At 46.0% G+C, this 20,539-nt stretch overlaps 1 protein-coding gene across 4 annotated transcripts in view; it reads right to left on the reverse strand.

Annotated features, from left to right (window-relative positions):
* The window catches only part of FGFRL1 (fibroblast growth factor receptor like 1), a 256,016-nt gene that overhangs the window by 12,047 nt on the left and 223,430 nt on the right, over positions 1–20,539 (reverse strand). For all 4 annotated transcript variants that reach the window (XM_045018482.1, XM_045018481.1, XM_045018483.1 and 1 more), the window contains 2 exons: positions 8,454–8,534; positions 1,685–1,969 (listed from right to left, as the gene is read on the reverse strand). In XM_045018482.1, the coding sequence (XP_044874417.1) occupies positions 1,685–1,969; positions 8,454–8,534 (366 nt within the window). The remainder of the gene's footprint in view (positions 1–1,684; positions 1,970–8,453; positions 8,535–20,539) is intronic.

A 20,539-nucleotide genomic window follows, 5' to 3' on the forward strand; every position in this document is an offset into this window, starting at 1 on the left:
GCATGTTATTAAAATAGGAGCCTGTGAAAATGCTTTAATACTCTTATCACTTTGGTTCTATTGCCTCTTTGGTCGCTGTTTTTGTTCCTAGCCAGAAAACGCTAATGAAAACAAAGGTTACACATGTCTGTAAGTTGATAAAAACCAAGATAAACGGGGACTACTCTCTGACACAGAAAAGGGTTTCTTCCTGGTGCCGTCTGGTTTTGATGAAGTGAAAATGCCACAACTGACATTAGGATGGGACTTGATTCATTTTCCTGTCTCTGCTCCTGGTTTTAGTGTAAACACATGTTTTTACTGTCTCCACACAGCTGCATTTTTATCGATACCAGATGTCCAGCAGGTTTGCGCATTTGGAGCACAACAGAACTCCCCACATGTGCTTTTAATTCCTGCTATTCTAGAGAAAGGGAGTTATCAGAGAGCAGATTTCACACCGGGAGAAACTTTATCATGCTAAAACACATGCACTAACACACAAACAACATGCTTTCCATGTGTCATGTGTTGCTTTATGGTCTTCCATGCCCCTGTTCCTGACTAATCAAAGATATTTGATCTTCCCTCTCACAGCCTTTCTCCTCCTCTTTCTTGAGCTTGCAGCATCAATCATTTCCATGGCAACATACTAGGCTATCATAAACATAGCATAAACTTAAGAATCGAAGACCTTCCTCACTTAGTTTGAGTAGCTTCTCCAATATAATTACCTTCAAATATAAGAAGACAGGAAATTAGAGCCACAGAATCCTCTATAGGGTTAAATACAGAGGACAGCAATATAGTTCATCCCTCTGCCACAGCAGGACAATCCCCTATGGCATGTGCCTTAAGGACCAGATTTATAAAAGTACTTATGCGCTAAAGATGCAAGATAGATGCCTAGTGGGATTTTCAAAGTGCCTAACTTCCAATGGGTACCTGAATTCAGTGCCTCAGAGTTAGGCATCTAGGCACTTTTGAAAATCCCAGTAGGCGTCTATCTGTAACTGGCCCTACATGCTTTGTCTAGTTAATTTTTAATGACTCTAGTGATGGGACTTTTACCACGTTCCTTGGGAGACTGCTCTATGACTCATCACATCACTTTTCTCTGATATCCAGCCTAATTTTTCCATTGATTAACTTCATCCCATTATCTCTGTAGTAGCCACCCTAAACTATTTTTCTTCAAACACATTAAAGGCCTTATCCAACCCATGATGAAGGCAATAGAACAATTCCCAATGGCTCTTAGACCCTAAAAGTGGGATTCTCTGGTCCACAAAGTGATTGTCTATAGTCCGAAATTGCACTTACTTTTTTTTGGCAGACATATCACCTTGTGAGCACACATACCGGGGTGATCACTGTCACCATTAGTTCTCTCTCTAGATAGTAGATTTTCCCCGAGTACCTCCCTGCTACTCTGGGAGTTGCTCTCACCAGACATACTAGCCTGCATCTATCAGGATGTATCACATTTTATTATTTCCTGCCCATGTTTCTGACCTCTCTATTAGAGACTCTGAAGAATTGTTTCTCTGTCTGCGCTGAAGTTTGCAACACCTCCCCGTTTAGTGTAATCTGGGAATTCAGTGTCTGGCACTGCACACAGCTCTTGGTACAATGTTCTATTTATTCAAGTCCGCTTGTAAAAGCCCCTCCCTTACAACCCACTCAGCCCAGAGGCAGCACTTACGGATTACTTCAACTTTATATGTCGCATTGATTTCTCCAACTTTGTTAAACACTCGGCAAGTGTATTTCCCACTGTCCTCAGGCTTTAAGTTCTTCAGATTCAATGTCCACTTCTTCTTCTTGTTCTCCCCAACCTCCTGAGGTGTGAGGGGCTTATTGTCCTTCAGCCAGGTGATGTCAGGCCTAGGGTTCCCACTGGCAACACACTTCAGGCGGACTGAGCTTCCTACAGGCCGTGCAATCACCCTCCGTCGCATCTTGGCAGGTTGCGTGAACCTGGGCCGGGCTGCAAAGGACACAAAGTGGTGATTACACTAAGCAAGGTGCATGACGGACCACACAACCAGAGCACTACACTGCTGTCTATAGGGACTGCCGGCATTGTTTCTGAGACACCCTACTCCAAATGTGCAAGAAATGCCCATGCCTCACTACTGCATACACTGGTCCAGTGTGGTTCCTTCATAAAAATAAGTACTACATAGGTTCATAGATTTTAGGGTCAGAAGGGACCATTTCAATCACTGGTTTGAACTCCTACATAAGACAGCCCATAGAATTTCACTCTATAATTATGGCAGTTGATTACAGCGATGTCACAAAATAATACCAGAGTCACCTGTATCTCAGGGCAGAATTTGGCCTCATTGTGTCCTTTAGCAGTATGGCCACCTTTCAGGACACATCTATAGAATTCTATGCTTTGCATTTCTTGGGTTCAGCTGTGACCAGAAGCAGAATCCAGAGTTCTATAAGGTTGATTGTTCTTCTGGTCTATTTCTGATCATCCAGAGAGGAGATAATCACCTTCCAAACCTGGTTTTAATGGGACTTGAGAGTGCTCAGAAACTCCCCAAAATGTGGCCAAATGCCAGCAGCGAGTCAGAGAAATTGTACAAGGAACCTGCTCTCTCTGTAACTCGAAGCCAATTTTACAAGGTCCAGAGATTCAGATTGTCCAGATGAGCATGCAGAGTTCTGAGTGTTGATCTGAACTGAACTTCCTGAGATTCATCCAGCATTAATTTATGAAAAATTCATAGTAAAAAGCACTGTCATTAAAAAAAAAAAACATGCATTTCTGAGGTTAGGAAGAGCTACTCATCCAAATGAGAGGTGAGCAGAAACATGGCGCAGGGCTGTTCCATTCCAATAGCATCTGGGAGACTTAGCAATGGGTAGTGGGTTCTGGTGCAACCTTGTCTCCTCAGGGAAGCACAAGTTCTGAAGTGGAAGCTCACAATGGGCCAAATCCTGACCTCACAAAAGTCAACAGGAAATGCAGGATTTACAAAAGCACCCAAGGGAATTAGGCGCTCAGTTCCTAGTGACTTTCAATGACATAATTTCAAGTATTCATTAAATTCCACAACAAAATTTCAGAGGAAAAGGGAGTGGAGTAATATTGTCCACATGGCTTTAATAGCTTTGCACTGTGTCCTTTCTGTAAAATAACTGGATGGCCTGATTTACCAATACGATTAAAAAAAATCTATTGAAAAGCTCTTAAAAATTGCTACAGTGGAATACGTCAGTTTCAAGGCCAGAACCTTATCCAAGAGTGGCCTGTAATGAACGATTCAGAAGAAGGTATAAATCTCCCACAAGTACTCTCATTATGCAATACTACACCCGGGGCATTTCTTAGCGCAATCTCCTGCCAAGCCTACTTCCACTTCCTCCTCTTCAGCCTACCTAACTCCCACCTGGCAATCCTCCAATCTATCCAAAACACTCCAGCCAAACTCACCTTCCTCTCACTACTGTGACCCTGCCAGTCCCATCTCAGATTCCAGTCAGTGGCTCCCTGTCAGACTCACTATTCCTCTATACAGCTCTGCCCCGTTACATCTTGTGTCTTGCCTCCCCTAAATCTCTCACTGAGACCCAGAGCAAAGCCCCTTTTGCACTTTCTCACTTGCTGTCTCCTGTGCTGGATGATCCTTTCCTCCCTCAAACACCCTCCTCCAAGCCCCCTTCCTTCCTCCATGTCTCCAGTCACCCACCCTCCCCTACCAGCCTAATGAAATCTAATTTAATAGCTCTTCCTCCCAGCCCCAAAGGGAGCTGACAAGCTGTGTGCCTGGCCTTGAGTGCAACCTTCTAACCTTCCTTCGTGTAACACCCCCTTCCCTTCCTTCCTGTCACCTGCTTGGCCGCTCTCCTGGCACCCTGTCGTGATGTGTCTCACCTAGCGCGTTAGGGCCTTGAGGCAGGAGCTGCATCTTTAATTCTATCTGTAAAGAGCCATGCAAATATTGAATAGGTGGATGTGACCGGCCTTCTCTATGACACACTGGGGCAGGTCGCACTGATTAGCCACGGGCCCGCATTGTTGGGGAGTGTGTCACAGCAGCAGAACAGCTGTGGGAACACCAGGAAAGCTGTGCAGGAGGTGCTCTCCCTGAGCTCCCCTGTGCACAGGGAGAGTCTCACTACACTTCCTGAGGGAGCTCAGCAGGCTCCCTGACTGTGCATCCAGCCAGCTCTAGTGCACAGGTCTGGTGGGGCCGTGGTCCATGAGGTGTCCGTGGGGACACAAGCCGCAAGCAGTCCCTGTGCTCAGGAGAGCACAAGCACTGCAACTGTTCTTGATATATGAAGGGAGAAACTCCCCACCTCCACGTACATTCTGGCTCATTATGAACGAGCTGCTCACTCTAGTGCTTTTTGTGGCTTCACAGCGGTGGCAAAAATTACAGCCCGAGCTCTGCTGGAGGCTGGTTTATGGCCGCTGTGCCACTCCTGCTCCGTCCCCTCACCACTTGGGAGCGGGATAGGCTGGCTTGCAGCTCCCCGGGCGTGAGGATGTTGGCGCGCAGGCCTCACACGCTTGAGGAAAGGAAGCCGGGCCCCTCACAGACCTGTGTGTGTGTGTCACACACACTGGCCTCAGACCCAGCCACGCTCTCTGGGAAGGAGGCTGCCCATGGCGCTTCTTCTCTTCAAGGCCCTTTCTTGTGTGAGCAGCCGCCCTCCCCTCACAGCCCCCCGGCTGTCATTTTGGATCTCCGCCATGTCATGTTATTTCAAACCCTGGTGCAGAAATGCTTCACCCTCCACGCAGGGGCTTTCATGTGTAACCTAATGAACCGGAGCAACTCCAGCACTGAATGTACTACCAACGACAGCTGGGGCAGTTAGTGTCACATGCTAGCCCATTCCATAGGTTTCCGTGTGTAAATTGCTGGGTATTCCCTTGATCATCTCGTGAAACCAGAGGCCTCCTATCTAGTAAAAACAATCACACTCCCAGAGAGATAATTAACCCGCTCAGCACCACGCACCGGGAGTGCTCGAAACCATGAGCCACTGTCCTGGAGACAAATGCCAATAGGACCACAGGGTGCTTGCATTATGGATGTGGAGTATCTGTCTATGAGACACAGAAGTGGTTAACATCCAGCAGTGAAATGGGTCTAAATGGTTATCTTTTAACAAGGCAATAATTTACTCTGTGCACATGAACTGAAGCCCATGTAAGGGTAGATTTTCGCTGGATGGGATTTCTACACTAGCATTAGCACTTCACAGTGCGGGTCCAGAATAGGCACATTCACTAATATTTTTTGTACTGACCCATGAGTCACATCACTGACTTTAATCTTGGAACTTCATGTGTAACAGCCCATACCTGCCCTCTGCTTGCATCAAAATATGTCAACAGGGTTTGTTTCCCCACCTAGTCCCTGCACGGGGACAATATTGTAAAACAGGGTCGGCATTTTCCTCACTACAGTCAGGTCAACAACAGCTCATTTTGCTTTCACTCCTATCTCATCCCTCGAGAACTTTTGTTTGGAGTCCTGTGTTCACCCTCTGACAATCTCACTCTCAGACATGGCAATCTACAGGTAAAATAATACTTTTTCAGGCTTCCCCTCCCTTTTTTCTTTTAGAAGGTTAAGTGATTACTGTGGCCTCAAAAGCTGCTCCATCCTGTGTGTGATACACTGAAACCAGATCCCATTTACACAGTCCTGAAAGGTTTTCTTGACAAAAGCTTGAATTGGGCAAGTTCAGAGAGGCCAGTTGACAAAAGGAGAGAGAGAGAGAGAGATGCACACACAGAGAAGAAAGAGCGAGACAGAGTGAGCGTGAGGGAGTGAGAGGCCGGGAGAGTGCATTTACTAAATGGCCGTTCCAAAATCTGTATCATCTACTGAAGATTTGCTTGCTGAACTGCTAGAGGACCCTTTTGCAGTGTGAGGGAGACCTTGACGCATGCCTATCTGGAATGCACCAGGTTGCAGCCCCTTTTCCGGCTCCTCCAGAACCTCTTCTTGAGGTTCTGGCTGCACTTTTCCCCAAGCTGTTCATATTCGCACACCCGGTTTGTGGCCCCACACAGTCGCGAGACCACCTCATCAACCTCCTCCAGGCACTGGCCAAAGTGGCCATCTACAACACCAGGAGGAGGATGCTGGATAGGGAGGTGCTCTGTGACTGTGAGGCCTATTTCTGTTCCTCCCTTGTCTCACGTATCTGGACAGAGTTCCTCTGGGCAGCGTCCGCTGGCTCCCTAGACAGCTTTGAAGAGCAGCAGGTGCCATCCGGGGTTCTCTGCTTGGTGTCCCCTTCTGGATCCCTAGTTTTGAACCTATGATCCCTACTCCCGACCCTGTTATTCCTTAGTTGTCCCCCATCATCAGTTGAGTCCCGGGTTCAGTAGCTCCTCCCCAAGGGTTGGGGGAGGGTCCATTACAGAGTGCCTCTATGTTATTTATACTTTGCATGACTGTTCTCCCACACGCCTTTCAGAGTTTGCATTGTAAACTCCAAGAGCCGCACTTTGCTACAGTATAAATTATGCCACATGCAAGCGTGAGGGAAACACAAACTGACTGAGTCAAAGGGACAGCGTGTGCAGGTCTCCTGCTCTAATGCTGTTTATTACGAAGATTTATTCGGTGTAATTAAAATTAAATAATTAGTAGCAAAATGTCAAGCAAAAACTTGGTAGGAAGCAGTTTAACAGATTCCTTTCCCTGAGGAATATCTCACAGTTGGATGGATAAATCTCAGAGGTGCCTGCAGCATCCCCTTAACAGATGAGAGCTAATGCAGTAGTTGCAGAAATGTCCAATTTATCGTGATTGTCCACAATTACCTCTAGAGGACACTTCTGCCACAGAGCTCAACTTCTGGCTCATTCCCCTTATGAGATTGAGGTCTGAAGACAGGTCTGCGTTTGCTTTTTTTCATGGGATATGTGCAAAATCTGTCCTGTGAGATTTCTAGAAGTGTGGAATAGCTGAATCTTCCCTTCTTTCTCTATAAAAATCTGCCATCTTCTCTCAAAATTACATCCCTCTTCATCAGCTTCCCAGGACAGAACAAGCACTGGCTCCTGGACCCTGTCTGCAGTTCTGTGCAAAAGAGATGCTAGCACTGTCCACATAATAATGTAATTAACTGCCCAGTGTTTATGTGCATCACTACCCTCTCCTGGTAAGAATCGGAACTACAACACAATGGTATCTTATACACTCTACTGCCAACAGCTGGAGGAGATTATCCTTAGCTCAGGGGTAGGAGACTGTCCTTTTGAAGCAGAATGAGCTCCCTCCTCACTGTTGCCATGAGGTTGCCAGCTGGCCATGTTTCACAACATGGTGGCTTCCCTGAAGTTGGTAGTCATGTATTTGTTACATTATTATATTTGGAATTTCCTATGTTGATAACAGCTTAGATCTGCCCTGTTTTGGCAAAGGTAAATTCTTGAATAAGGCTCTTTAGACTGGATGAAATCTCTCAGAAATAGGTTTAGGAACACGGTGACAAATCACCAACCAAACTAAAAAAATATTAAAAAGGGATGAGCTGTAGCTGGGCCATAAAAGCGGAAATGAGATATGGCGCCTGACACTTCTGGGTCATCAGTTCAAATTCCTGCCCATGCCAGGAGTGGCCAAAAGTTGTTCTGTTTCTCCACAGAAAGCGTGTGGAGAATGGCTTAAACCAAACTCTGGGTCAGGACACTCACAAACCCTAGAGAAGTTCAGAACCTTGTTTCGGAGCTGGTCTTAGCAGCTTCTGCTAAGCCTATGACAAGATGAACAAAACCCTTAGGTGAACCCTCCTCCCCCGCAAACCAACATAGCTATGCTGGAAAAATCACTGTGTAGACACAGTTTATACAGGCAAAAAAAGTTCTCTTGCCAGTACACCTTCCATCCATCAGGGAGATGGTTCAACTGTATACTGGCTAAAGGAGTTCTTTTTCCAATAAACTGAATTTCCACTTGAGGGCTTTGTACTCTAGCCCAAGTTGGTGATTTTCAGAAGAGCTCAGCATTGGCCTAACTTTGCTTCTGTTGAAGCCAGAGCTCCCATTTGACTTCAATGGGAGCAGAGGTAGGCTCAGTGCTTTCGGAAATCCCATTATAAATTTCAATATGGTTTTTAATGGAGAATTTTAATGGAGAATTTGGAAAGGAAAGGAAAGGAAAGGAAAGCCACTGCCCCTGGAAACAAGTACAAGAAAGCATGATGCTAGGATATAGCAAACACTCAAGTGTGGATCACCAGCTACATTTCCTGGGGCAGGAGGATGCTTAATAAAGGAAGGGATCAGTTCAGATTGATGCATTCAACTCAGATTCTATTTGACCATCCACAGATACAAATCGATCTGATCACTGAATTCCTCTCAGGCTGCCTTTTCCATTCCTTCAGTGCAATGCGACATCGAGGCGGACTGCGATGGATATGAACACGGACGTGTGGGAAGCCAAAAAAAACCAACAACAAAACAATCTGTCCCTTACCCCACTGCTTCCCAGAATGATCTTCATATTCGCCATTGGAGCCTTCAGACACCAGGCTGTCCTTTCCTGAGCTGGCATCATCTGCAAAGAAAGAGAAAGAGAAGCTCTCAGAAACGTCTCCTTCTACACAGCTGCCTTTGATAGGAGGTTGCATTGCCTTTGGGAGGCACTGTGCTGCCGCAAGGCACCTGAAGTGCATTTTGCATTCACTTCCTGGTGCTTGCAGTCTGGCCAGTTTAATGAACAATTTTGCGTGCTGCTTTATGAGCTTTTCAGTAGGCTACTAACATGATGGGAGATTAATCAATGTTTCCATTAATAGCTGACAAAGGCCCTTTTGTTTATATTTACTGGTCACCGTTCCCTAGGAGGAGCTGATCCATTCTACCCTCCATGCAAATAATCATATACATCAAAATTACAGCTAATTAAACCCGGGAGGTGGGAGAGACTTATGTGATCAGTCATGCGGCGTGCAAGGAGTGGAATTCTGGCAACAGTTTTACCTTGCAGTTTCCATAAAAGATCAGGAGAGCAAGCAGGCTTATTGGGATCAAACGAACCTGGGAGAGTGCTGAATGTAAAGCTTTGGTCAGGAAGGCAACAACGTTGAGCTGACAGACTGTTTTATTTTTAAAAAAAAAATAAAACAAACTAAGAGCACTGGGATGAACTGGACTAAATTTATGGTTCATCTAGTCCTGTTCCCCTATCATCCTTATCTCTATTACAATAGCACCTAGAGTCCCCAGCTGAGATCTGCGCCCCCATTGCGCTAGGTGCTGCACGAATAAACAGTAGGAGAGTCCCTTCCCAGTCTAAATGGACAAGACAAAGGGTAGGAAGAAGTAAATATTCTTGTCCCTATTTTTCAAATGGGGAAACAGAGGTTCAGAGAATTACCCAAGGTCACATCACAGGTCGCTGTCAGAACCAGGATTAGAACCCTTTTTTCTGGACAAAGCGATGACATCTCATTAACTGTACCACAGCTTATCCCAGACAAGTCACTCGGGCCAGAATTTTCAAACATGGGACGGACCAAGATCCCTATTTTGGCACCTACTTAAGTGGTCTTATTTTCAGAGGTGCTGGAAATTAAGTCAGTGGGACTTCTAACAGGGAGCTTGGAGGGCTGGGTGGCCTACTGGCTGGAATGCTTGACTGCCGGCCCCTTGCTTCTCTGGTCAAGGTGCCTCAGTCTTCAAGGCAGTTGGGTAGAGGGGCCCAGGCCCTCCCTCTCCTCCGGGTCCCAGCCCAGGGCCCTGTGTGAGTCAACTCCTGAATATACCTCCCAGCCGGGAGTCTAAATCCACTGCCCCTGGGTTACTCCTTGCTGCTATCCCTTCAGTGTGGGGCATGGCCCCTACAGTCCAAGTCACTGAGGTGGCTTGTCTCTAGTAGCACTCCCTTGTGGACCTTGGGTAGAGCCCTGCCACAGTCTCAGGCTCCTCTGGGCGGGGCAACCCTAAATTTGGCGGGTCTGGAACCACACAAGGTCTCCGTGCTTCAGTCACCCAGTTATTTCTTAGGGTGGCTGCTCCTAAGTCTCTTCCACAGTCTCCTCAGCCAAGGAGATGGTATTATTTCCTGGTGGCTGCCTTGGCTGGCAGGCTAGGTAGGTAGGCAGCGAGCTCTTGCCTCTTTGCTAGTCAGCCCCAAACTGAGCCAGGTTCTCTCCTTTTCTTCCCTCTCCAGGCCTGACATTGGCTGCAGGTATAACGGGGAGGGGCTAGCTGGGCACAAAGGCTCTCTTTAACCCCTTCCATGCTGGTGGGCAGTTTCTCCTCTTCATCTCAGGACTGTTCCCATAATTAAAGGCTACCCAATCAGAGAGTTGCCCTCAGTCATTGTACACCAACCTCAGCGATACGAGTGTAAATTCCACATGCCGCTCAAGAGAAATCTGTGACCCTAAGGTAAGAGTATGGGAGAAACTAAAGTTTCGATTGTACAAATCCTGAAACCCACATGAAAATATCTGGAGGCTAGAAGTGAGGAAAGCCTCGTTCTAATCTCAACTGCAGAGTACAGGGGAAATAACTCCGCACATACACAAGCATGTCCAGAAATTCTTAGAAATAATGGATCTAGTCTGTGCAGCTGTTTAGCAAGGTGGATAATGCTTAAACAGTCCAGTAAGCTCTGGCAGAGATTTTAAAGAAGAACAACATATATTTAACCCTCACTCTCCCCGCTTGGCATGCCCCCAATTACTGCCCCGTTGAAAAATTTTGTGTGATTTTAGCACCAGGAGTTTTATGCCTGCACATGCGTTGCTCTCATTTGCTGCTGTGTCTTAAAGAGCATCCAAGGAAAATGCCTGAGATGCCACACAGGGCATCCCCCCACCCTCGCCACAAACATATTTTTCTGTTCCATCTCTGGTTCTCCCAGCGACGTTTCCCCAGAAGTACGTGCAGCTGTCACTTAGGAGGGAAAAGAAAACTTGCAAGGCAGCAGTGCAGCGGGTTGTAACTCCAGCAGCTCACTGAAGCTGCCCCCCTCCTGTCACCGAGAACACAGAAGGCTTTCACAAGGGCTGTGGCCAGCTCACACCCAACCCTTCTGGAAGCAGCATGAAATGGGATTGCCTAAGGCCCTTAAAGGCAACATTGACTAACCCCTCTGCCCCTCAGTGAAAACATACAAACACGGAGTCCTCCTCAGCTTGAATAATCAGCAGCCCATTCTGCGCAGCCCCCCGAATGAATGGTAGGAAACAACCAATGCACTGCATCTTGAAAATGTAACTTTGTGACCTTTGAAAATTTAATGCAGTGAGCGTAAAAGAAAAGACGAAAACATAGACATCAAGAAGACAAAATGGTTCCTTTCTGAATAATAATCAAATAAATTAAGCAGCAGCATTTATTTTTTTCTGTAAATATCAATATACTTGGAAATGGAATCTTGCAATTTTTTTTTTAACCAAATAATCAGGAAATCCCTTTGCACAATCAAAAACCACTTTGAGAGTAAAAGGGCAGGGGGGAGAAAAGCCATGGTCAAATATGAAAGAATTGCTGCCCATTGTTCATCTGCTGAACATCTTAAAAGTGGATAAGACGTTTAAGTGGCAATGTTCTGCCAATTATATCTTAATCCTACTCAGCCTGATGTACAAAGAGCGGCATACCCACCCTTGTCTCCTGCCTCATGTTACAGTATGTCAGCTCATGTGCAACCCCCGCTCTGCTTACACACACTAACTGACTGGCATTCTCAACACCACTTGACATGCTGCCAAGCCTTTGATGTCAGCCAAATTGCTCCGAATCCGTTTGATCCTTTGAAGACGACTCTTTGCTTGTTATCCAGCCAAATCCTAAACCTGTGGAGTTACCTACAAGACCCAGGAAAAAAAATTGGGGGGAAGGGAGGAGGAGGAGAGAACAGAGTAAAAATGAATTATGGTAAAGGTACTCAGCCCATAGTATAAATATCTCTCTGGGTAGAAAAGAAAAACACCCTTGTAAATAATTACTGTATTTCACCAGGATTTTTCAGATCCATTAAGTGTTGCACGGTCTGTGTTTGTTGGGATCATTGCACGTCTAAACCAAAACTCATAGCATATTCTAAAGAAAATAAATAAAACATTTTAGACTTGGAGCCTCAGATATAGTGAAAGGCTTTTTGGTTGGATGGTGGTTGTTTGGTTTTTTTTTGACTCAACAGCTTCACACTAAGTGGAGGGTCATTACAACGGGATCTGCACTCTTCAATGGAACAACCTGGGGCTCCCATGCCACTTCTCTATAAACTGAGCTAGATCTGAACTCACTATGAGTAGGTTCCTCTGTTTATGGACAGATAAGATTTTCCAGAAAACAATCTCACTGTTCAGCCTGCTCAATTCTAGAAAGAGCGCCGAGTCATAAATCTGGATCCAGCTCAGAATTTCCTCAAAGCTCAGAGGTGTTTGCTTCAGCTCAAGCCTCAAGTTTGAATCTGGAGTTGAATGTTCCCAAAAGAAAGGTGTAGTCAGATCTGTGGGATTCATTTCCTCCTTGTCTCTACTTGGTTCCTCTGGACCTGGGTATTTTAAGGACACTTGTTTGTGTTCTGCCATCATTTTTATGAATGGTACTGGTTTGTATCCGGCACTGAGTTATAATCAAGGGGCATTATGTTCAATCCAACAATCATTTTCTCTGTTCTGTAGCACCAATGTTTCTTGTGCAGCCAAGGAAGTAAATCATTCAAGACATCTGACAAATGATGCTTATTGCATGGATAGTGGACCTGAAGGAGTTGCTCGTGTGCCACTATGACCTGAATACCAGGCAACAAAAGCAACCTAAAGATGATTTTTGGTTATATTCAAAGCTGTCGGAACGACGCAATAAATCAGATAGTTACTACCAATGAGGTGGAATGCTCTGTTCACCTCCTCTTTAAAAAACACATACCATTACAGCTGGAGTAGACAGCCTAGTGGTCTATGTGCCTTATGTGTGTAACAGTAAAATTCTCTACAATTCCATGGTCAAATCCCAGCCGGGCCAGTGCTGTCTTTCAGGTAGAGAAATTGCCTACCAAGCACTTTTCCTGCATTCCTACTGTCCAAGACCTTAAAAACTGAGATCTTGTCATCGTCCCCCTCCCCTCACCACCCCCAGCAAGAACGTTAAAGATCCACAATATCTGTAAGACTAATGGCAGGATTTGCACACTCTGTGGCTGTGGAATTTGCATTGCAATTCACCCCTTGTGACAGAATTGTGCTATAGAATCAAAGCTCTCAAATAAATATGAGAGAGAGAGAGAGAGAGAGAGAGAGAGAGAGAGATCAGATCCTCAGCCTGTGTACATTTTAGGCCTTGTTTTTCTAACCTTCATAGTTGTGAAGATAACACTGAAAATGTGAACTGAGTGTAAAGCAATGCAGCGCTGTCTTCACAAGCTTGCAGAGAGCCTGAAATAAGAGCTCTAAGAAGTGTAACTGCCCCTGCCACCTCAGTCAGGAACCTTGGATTTTGTAATTCTATGGCCAGAGAATCTGTCATTTTTACAAGGTGCAAGAAAATTCATCATTTTTGCCACGGAATTCGCCATTTCACTACAGCTGGGCTCCTGACATTTTTATTTTCTGCCTCTCTGCCCTGCTGGGTCCTGCCTTCTGCTGCCTCTTACTCTTCAGTTTTCCTACAGGGTGAGTTAATTGGATTGCCGTGTATGCTCCCTGCGCTATTCCCGAAGCCAGACAGCAAGGGGTCAGGCAGCCAAAAATGGAGTCCAGCCTGCAGCCGGGGAACACAAAGAACACTGTAGAAGGCAATGCCCAGCTGAAGTTGGCTACAAGTTCCTCCTTCCTTTGGCACATATTGGGGGAAGGAGGTTCTGAACTGGAATGCCTGAACATCATCACGGTAGCCAAAGGCCTAGGAGATGGGCCAGCTGGAGGGCACAGTGACAATCCCATAATTAAAACCAATCATTGACGAATTTTATGTATTTTCAACAATGAGTGACTGTTGCTTGGGTTTATATGGAAGAGAATGGGAATGAAGAGAATTTAGGGGGGACAGAATTGATTAATGTTGCCACATCATTTAATAGTCCTTGATGCAGAATTTGGTCCCATGTGTTGTGGACTATACAGAGCCCTGATTGAGGGTTTGCCTTGATGCAGTGGCTGAAATGTCCCTTCCACTCAGCATTATGCATCATGTTCTGTGCATATTGTCAGCCTGGTTCCAGCCCTCCCCACTCCAGAGATGGCTACATTTCTGCAGTGAAGGGATTTTTGTACAGTAGTTTACGTAGCACTTTGGGACCATATGGGACAAAGAGTGCCATATACAAGAAGGATATTTTATTGTTGTTATTATTACTGTTTATTATTATAGCAGAACTGCTCCAGATCTGCTTCCTTCTTAATGTTAAAACAAATCAAAAGTTCTGAATGACAGTTGGGCTCTGAGGGAAACTGATGGGAAATATTCACAGGCTGTTACCAAGCCAGGATCAGATTTTATTTACGCATGACTTTCTGAGAATGTGTCATATTAGCTAAAAGGGAATGGCTTGTTTTCAGGCCAACTGTAGGTTCCGATCAGTCCTTCAAAGGGTCAAAACAACGCCCCAATTTATGGAGCAAATATCTAACCGTGTTTGTCTACGATCCACAAAGTTGCTTTAATTTGTTATAATGCAAGACCAGTCCCTGCTTTGACTTGATGGGGCCAGCTTTGGAGCTTTTGATGTTAGAGGCCTTGAAAGCCCCATTTCACAGATGATCCAGCTTTGCATAAATAAACAAAGTGACCTTTGAACTCGGGCCTGAGACCTGAGCACACTTCAAAGCGATGGAGGGGGGGTGATGGGGAATGAAGTGATCAGCATGCATCATTAAGGCAGCTCCCGCTCAAGCTACAACAGTACAAGGGGGTGTAAATAAAGGGTCAGAGGCAGGCGGGGAGGGAGTGAAATGAGGGGGAAACTGAAAGTGATGTAATCCAGTCAGGCTTGAACAATTATAATGAGGCCTTCCCTCGTGGAAGAATGAAAGAGAACTCCCCCCAAGTCCAGTTTACAGATCCACTCCCTCATTCACCCAAATCCAAAGTGAACAGTAAACCACACCGGCATCCTGTTGCCCCCTGAAGCTGGAGAGGTCCAGTGAGAGAACTACACAAACAGAAATATATTTGCTTGTTTAGGGGAGGCGGTGTGGCTGTGGCAGACAGGACTGACCCCGCCTCCTGAATTAAGCCTTGTGAGTCACCTGATTGGAATTGACATGAACAAGCACTTGAAGAAGAAAAAACGGTTACTCACTGTTGTTTGAGATGTGCTGTTCATGTCCATTCCAATACCCCCCCTTCTACCCCTCGGTTGGAGTAGCTGGCAAGAAGGAACTGAGGGGGTGGCGAGTCGGTAGGGGCCTATATTGAGCGCCATGATGGTGCTACTCCAGAGAGAACCCGGACCGACCCAACGGATCGTGGCACTTGGGGATCCTGGGCTGAAGCCAACGTGGACGGTGCCGTGGCCCTCGGTCCCAGAGCTGTATGTCGGTGCCGAGGCCGCCAATGCCGAAGTTGTCAAAGCCGGAACTGATGGTGTTGGGGCTGTCGGTGCCAAGGACGTTGGTGCTGATACTGCTGGGGCTGGCGTAGCCGACACTGGTGCCGAAGGGGTTGGGGTGGAGTCAGGGAGCGATGGAGCTACTCCTGATCCTGCCAATGACGACAGTGCCAGAGGTGGTACGGAAGTGGCCAAGGCCGCCGCCGCCTCCCTGGAATGCGGCCCTTCGCTCCACCCTTGGCCTTGGTGAAAGGCCCAGGGAGTCTAAAAAGGCCACTGTGCCGGGGGCTGCCATTATGTGGGCCACGGTGCCAGTCTCATGATGACCTGGACCATCTACTTCTGCTCCTACGAGATCGATACGTGTCCAACTCCGACTACGGGGTCTCTGAAAAGGAGGACCACAGAGGAGCGGTACTGCGAGGTGCCGAGGGTCCGCGTCGAGGGCTCAGACACTGACGAGGCTGCTGACCCTGTTCTGGTGCTCGGGAGCAGTGCACCGGGGATGGAGACCGCCGAGCCATCATTGCAGGTTTTCCCCTTGATGGTGCCGGGGGAGCGACCAGTGCCAGCGACCTCTCCCGTCTAGGCGGAGAGAACGGTGCCGTGAGCTGGAGCAGGTTCTGCACTGCCTCAGATGCCTTCGGGGTTGGCAGGAAGTGAAGTTGTTGGCTCTGCCTTGGCGAGTGAGAAGGGTCCGGACTCGACCGCCCTTCCACGGGTGCCAGAGTCGACGCGACCGTCTCTGGCAGTGAGGCCAAAGTTTGTGTGGCCAGGCTTGGGTCTCACAACGGCCGGCTCCTGGGGGCTAGCCAGGGGAGAACGACCTCTCTCTGGCCTCCTCTTCTTTTGCGGCACCGGTGATTGAGACCAGTGCCTGCCTGCAGCATGTGAGCGGCGAGTGGAGCCCTGACGGTGCTGAGAGTCCTTGTCTTTACTCGGCACTGATCCCCGAGGAGGAGGTACTCGGCGCCGGGTCTGCTGACCCAGGGTCGGCCTGGGGCCAGAGTGCTGCTTCCATTAGTAGGATCTTCAGGTGCTGATCTCTATCTTTCAGTGTCCTGGGGCGAAACTCCCTGCAGATCCTACAGCGATCCTTTTGATGGCTCTCCCCCAAACACTTCAAACACGAAGTGTGAGGAACATTTCTAGGCATACACTTGCTGCAGACCTCACAGGTTTTGAAGCCAGGAGACCGCGGCATGCCCTAGCGTCCGGATAGTGCTGAGAGGAAACCCCTCCAAAGGAAACTTAAGAACTAAGTAAAGTACCTACTAACTACTTAACACTAACTACAGAATTAATGAGAACGATCTACAGACTGCCAAATGCGCTTGTCACAACAAGAGCAAGGGGAAGTTCCAGCTAACCGTTACTGGTGGTAAGAAGGAACTGAAGGGGTGGCGGGTCGGTAGGGCCCTATATTGAACGCTATGATGGTGCCACTCCAGGGGGCACCCAGACCAACCTGACGGATACTGCTAGGGGAAAAATCTTCCAGCTGCCTTGCACACGTACGCACACCACCTGATTGGAATAGACATGAACAAGCACTCGAAGAAGAATATATTTGCTTGTTTAGGGGAGGCGGACCGTGGGCCTTAACATGAATTAGGGGAATTTTTGCTCACATGGGTGTCACCAGCCTCTTGAGGAAAGAGTGAGGGCTGGGAATGCTACCAAAATTGCATCTGATACTGTAGACAGCCCCCAACTAAAACCTCTCCAGCACAACAAAGATCTACAACCTATCCTGGAAAATGATCCCTCACTCTCACAGACCTGTCCTCACTTACAGACAGACCCCCAACCTGAAGCAAATACTCACCAGCAACCACACACCAGAGAACAAAAACACTAACCCAGGAACCTATACTTGCAACAAAGCCCGATGCCAGCTCTGTCCACATATCTATGTCAAGTGACATCATCATAGGACCTAATCACATCAGCCACACCATCAGGGGCTCATTCACCTGCACATCTACCGACGTGATATATGCCAGCAATGCCCCTCTGCCATGTACATTTGCCAAACCGGACAGTCTCTATGCAAAAGAATAAATGGACACAAATCTGACATCAGGAATCATAACATTCAAAAACAGTAGGAGAACACTTCAACCTCTCTGGTCACTCAGTAGCAGACTTAAAGGTGGCAATCTTGCAACAGAAAAGCTTCAAAAAACAGACTCCAATGAGAAACTGCTGAACTTGAATTAATATGCAAACTAGATACTATCAATTTAGGCTTGAATAGAAACTGGGAATGGCTGAGCCATTACACACATTGAATCCATTTCCCCATGTTAAGTATCCTCACACCTTGTAAAACTGTCTGAAATGGGCTATCTTGATGATCACTACAAACGTTTTTTTTTTCTCCTGCTGATAATTGCTCATCTTAATTAATTAGCCTCTTAGAGTTGGTAGGGCAACTCCCACCTTTTCATGTTCTCTGTATGTGTATATATATCTCCTTATTATGTTCCATTCCATGCATCCGATGAAGTGGGCTGTAGCCCACAAAAGCTTATGCTCAAATAAATTCGTTAGTCTCTAAGGTGCCACAAGTACTCCTGTTCTTTTTGCGGATACAGACTAACACGGCTGCTACTCTGAAACCTGCTTAGATACAGTGTTCATGGGAATTTTATAGAGAAAATGTGGTTTTGCCTCATTCCAAGAAAAGAAAGAGGGAAAATAAATAAATATTAGGCCCTATCTAGTCTATTCCAAACTAGTTCAGCCTTCTTTACAAAGCAAGCCAGAGATTAATAAGAAAAATTGTAGACAGAATAGAAACAGACTTTCTGAAAATCTTTTTTGTCAGTCTATTACCACCATGATGGTGGTGCCTACTTAGCATGGTGATTGGTGCCTGGGGGACACACAGCATGCAGTCACAACTGTACAACACTTGGTAGCTTTTGGCTCACAGAGATTAAAATCAAGTATCAGAGGGGTAGCCATGTTAGTCTGGATCTGTAAAAGCAGCAAAGACTCCTGTGGCACCTTATAGACTAACAGACGTTTTGGAGCATGAGCTTTTGTGGGTGAATACCCACTTCGTTGGATGCCAGATTAAAATGATCTTTTCCCCCAGATCTCCTTATTGTGGATTAACACTGATTGAGTTTCGTTTGGAATTTCAGATTTCAATTAACCCCAAAAGGCTCAGTGACATTCATGCAAATCCACTGACACATGAGTTCCATCTGAAAACCTATATCAGTTAGTAATCTTATTGCAAGTCTCATGATAGCTGCTGTTTTTCTTAAAGCCTTAGCTCCTGGAGGCATGGGATTACTTGAGAATCTCAGCTTTCATTTTCTTTACAAAAAATTCTAGCCCTCATGGTTATGGAGAAGAGTCTGAAAACTTAACCTGAGTAAACCGTAAAGGCTCAGCAAAAGCAGAAGCCAGATTCATGACTCTTGAGCCCTTGGGACTGACAACACTAACATCGGCCCAGTTTGGCTTGAAACCCAATACTCAAGGTGCAAAGTTTGGATCTGGATCCAGTTCCGAATTTCTTTCACCTCCAGGGATGCTTGGGTCTCAATTTGTGGTTGAGCTCATAGTGGAGTAACTAAGTTCTTATCTGAACTTCTCTGTCTAAGGGGTGCTCAGATAGTTGGGGCCTGTCTCTGATTGGAACTCAGCCCAGTATTAAGAAACTGGTTCAAGTTTTCAGTGTCATGAAAGTTTTCCACAGCTCTTCCAACAACCCTTCAGCTTGCTCTTGCTATCCCCTAACCTGTCTACTCTGTCAGCAGGGGTAATGTGAAGGGAAAGCAGGAAGTGACTTTAGTATGGCCTTTCTGTGTTGGGAAAGGTGCAATGTAGCAAAAGGATTAGGAATAGTTAAAGAGAAAAATAAGGAAAACCCCCTTTTTCTGCCTCAGCCAAACAAAAGCCCTTAACGTGAAACAGACCAAACCTGTTCCAGGCAGCACATAGCCAAGGAACACTGCACTGTTTTTAAAGAAATAACTGAAAGGTTACTGGCAGAAAGTTTGGCAATATAATGGGCACTGAAGAGATGTCTGCTTTTGGCTCTGACTGTGCCAAAAATAACCATTGATACTCAAGCCCAGAATTTGCTAAAAATAAAACAACGGTTTGTGTTAATGGTTTGGTTGCATTTTAAGTGTTATCCATTTTTGTAATAATTTCTATTAAAGAAAACTGATTTTTCTTCTGCCACAGGCCTGGCAGGCTCCCTCAGGCCAAAATCTATTACAAAGGAAACGATTTCAACAAACCTGCCCTGTCATAGTGAGGGGAGACAGTGTGATCTAGTGATTAGAGCCCTGGACGGGGAGTCAGAAACCTGGGTTCTATTCCTGGCTAAACCAATGACTCTCTACAGTACCTTGAGCAAGTCACTTAAACTCTTATGGTTCCTATAAAATGGAGATAATGATGCACAGATCCATTGTGTCATCTATGGATGTAAAACTCTATATTAATGCTGACTGTTATTACTCCACATCTCAGTATGTAGGTGAATGCAGATGCTGCTGCAGGTCCAAATACAAATGCTTCCCAATGAAGAGTCCAATTTACTTCCAAGTTTCCATACGGGGAGGGGAGGAGTTTTCTCTAGTTCTGATCTATTCGCTCCAGCAATCACTAAGGAATGCTGTGGTGTATTGTTTTGGGCCTGGTTAAAAAGCTTTGGTTTGGACAAGGATTATATATTTCCTTTAAAAAATTAAATGCATAAGGTGGGGAGATGGAACACTAAGAAGGGAGAGGAAAATTTTAGGGACATCAGTAAAATGAATAATAGGATGCAATTAGTAATATTTAGGTTGAATATATGAAAACTTCCCAACGGCAACATCTATTTCTCTGTGGAAGTTTTCCAAGAGAAACATTTAAAACAGATAATGGCATAACTATAACAGTACTACAGACCCAGAAGAATTTACAAACCCAGATGCTAACAGCTGGTTCATACAGTTAGCAGAATCTGTACTAAGAACCCTTAGCCGTGGTTAGAAATAGGGTGTAATTGTACCATCAGTAAGAATTATAAATCA

Source organism: Mauremys mutica, chromosome 5 (assembly GCF_020497125.1).
Source record: "Mauremys mutica isolate MM-2020 ecotype Southern chromosome 5, ASM2049712v1, whole genome shotgun sequence".
Taxonomy (NCBI): Eukaryota; Metazoa; Chordata; order Testudines; family Geoemydidae; genus Mauremys; species Mauremys mutica.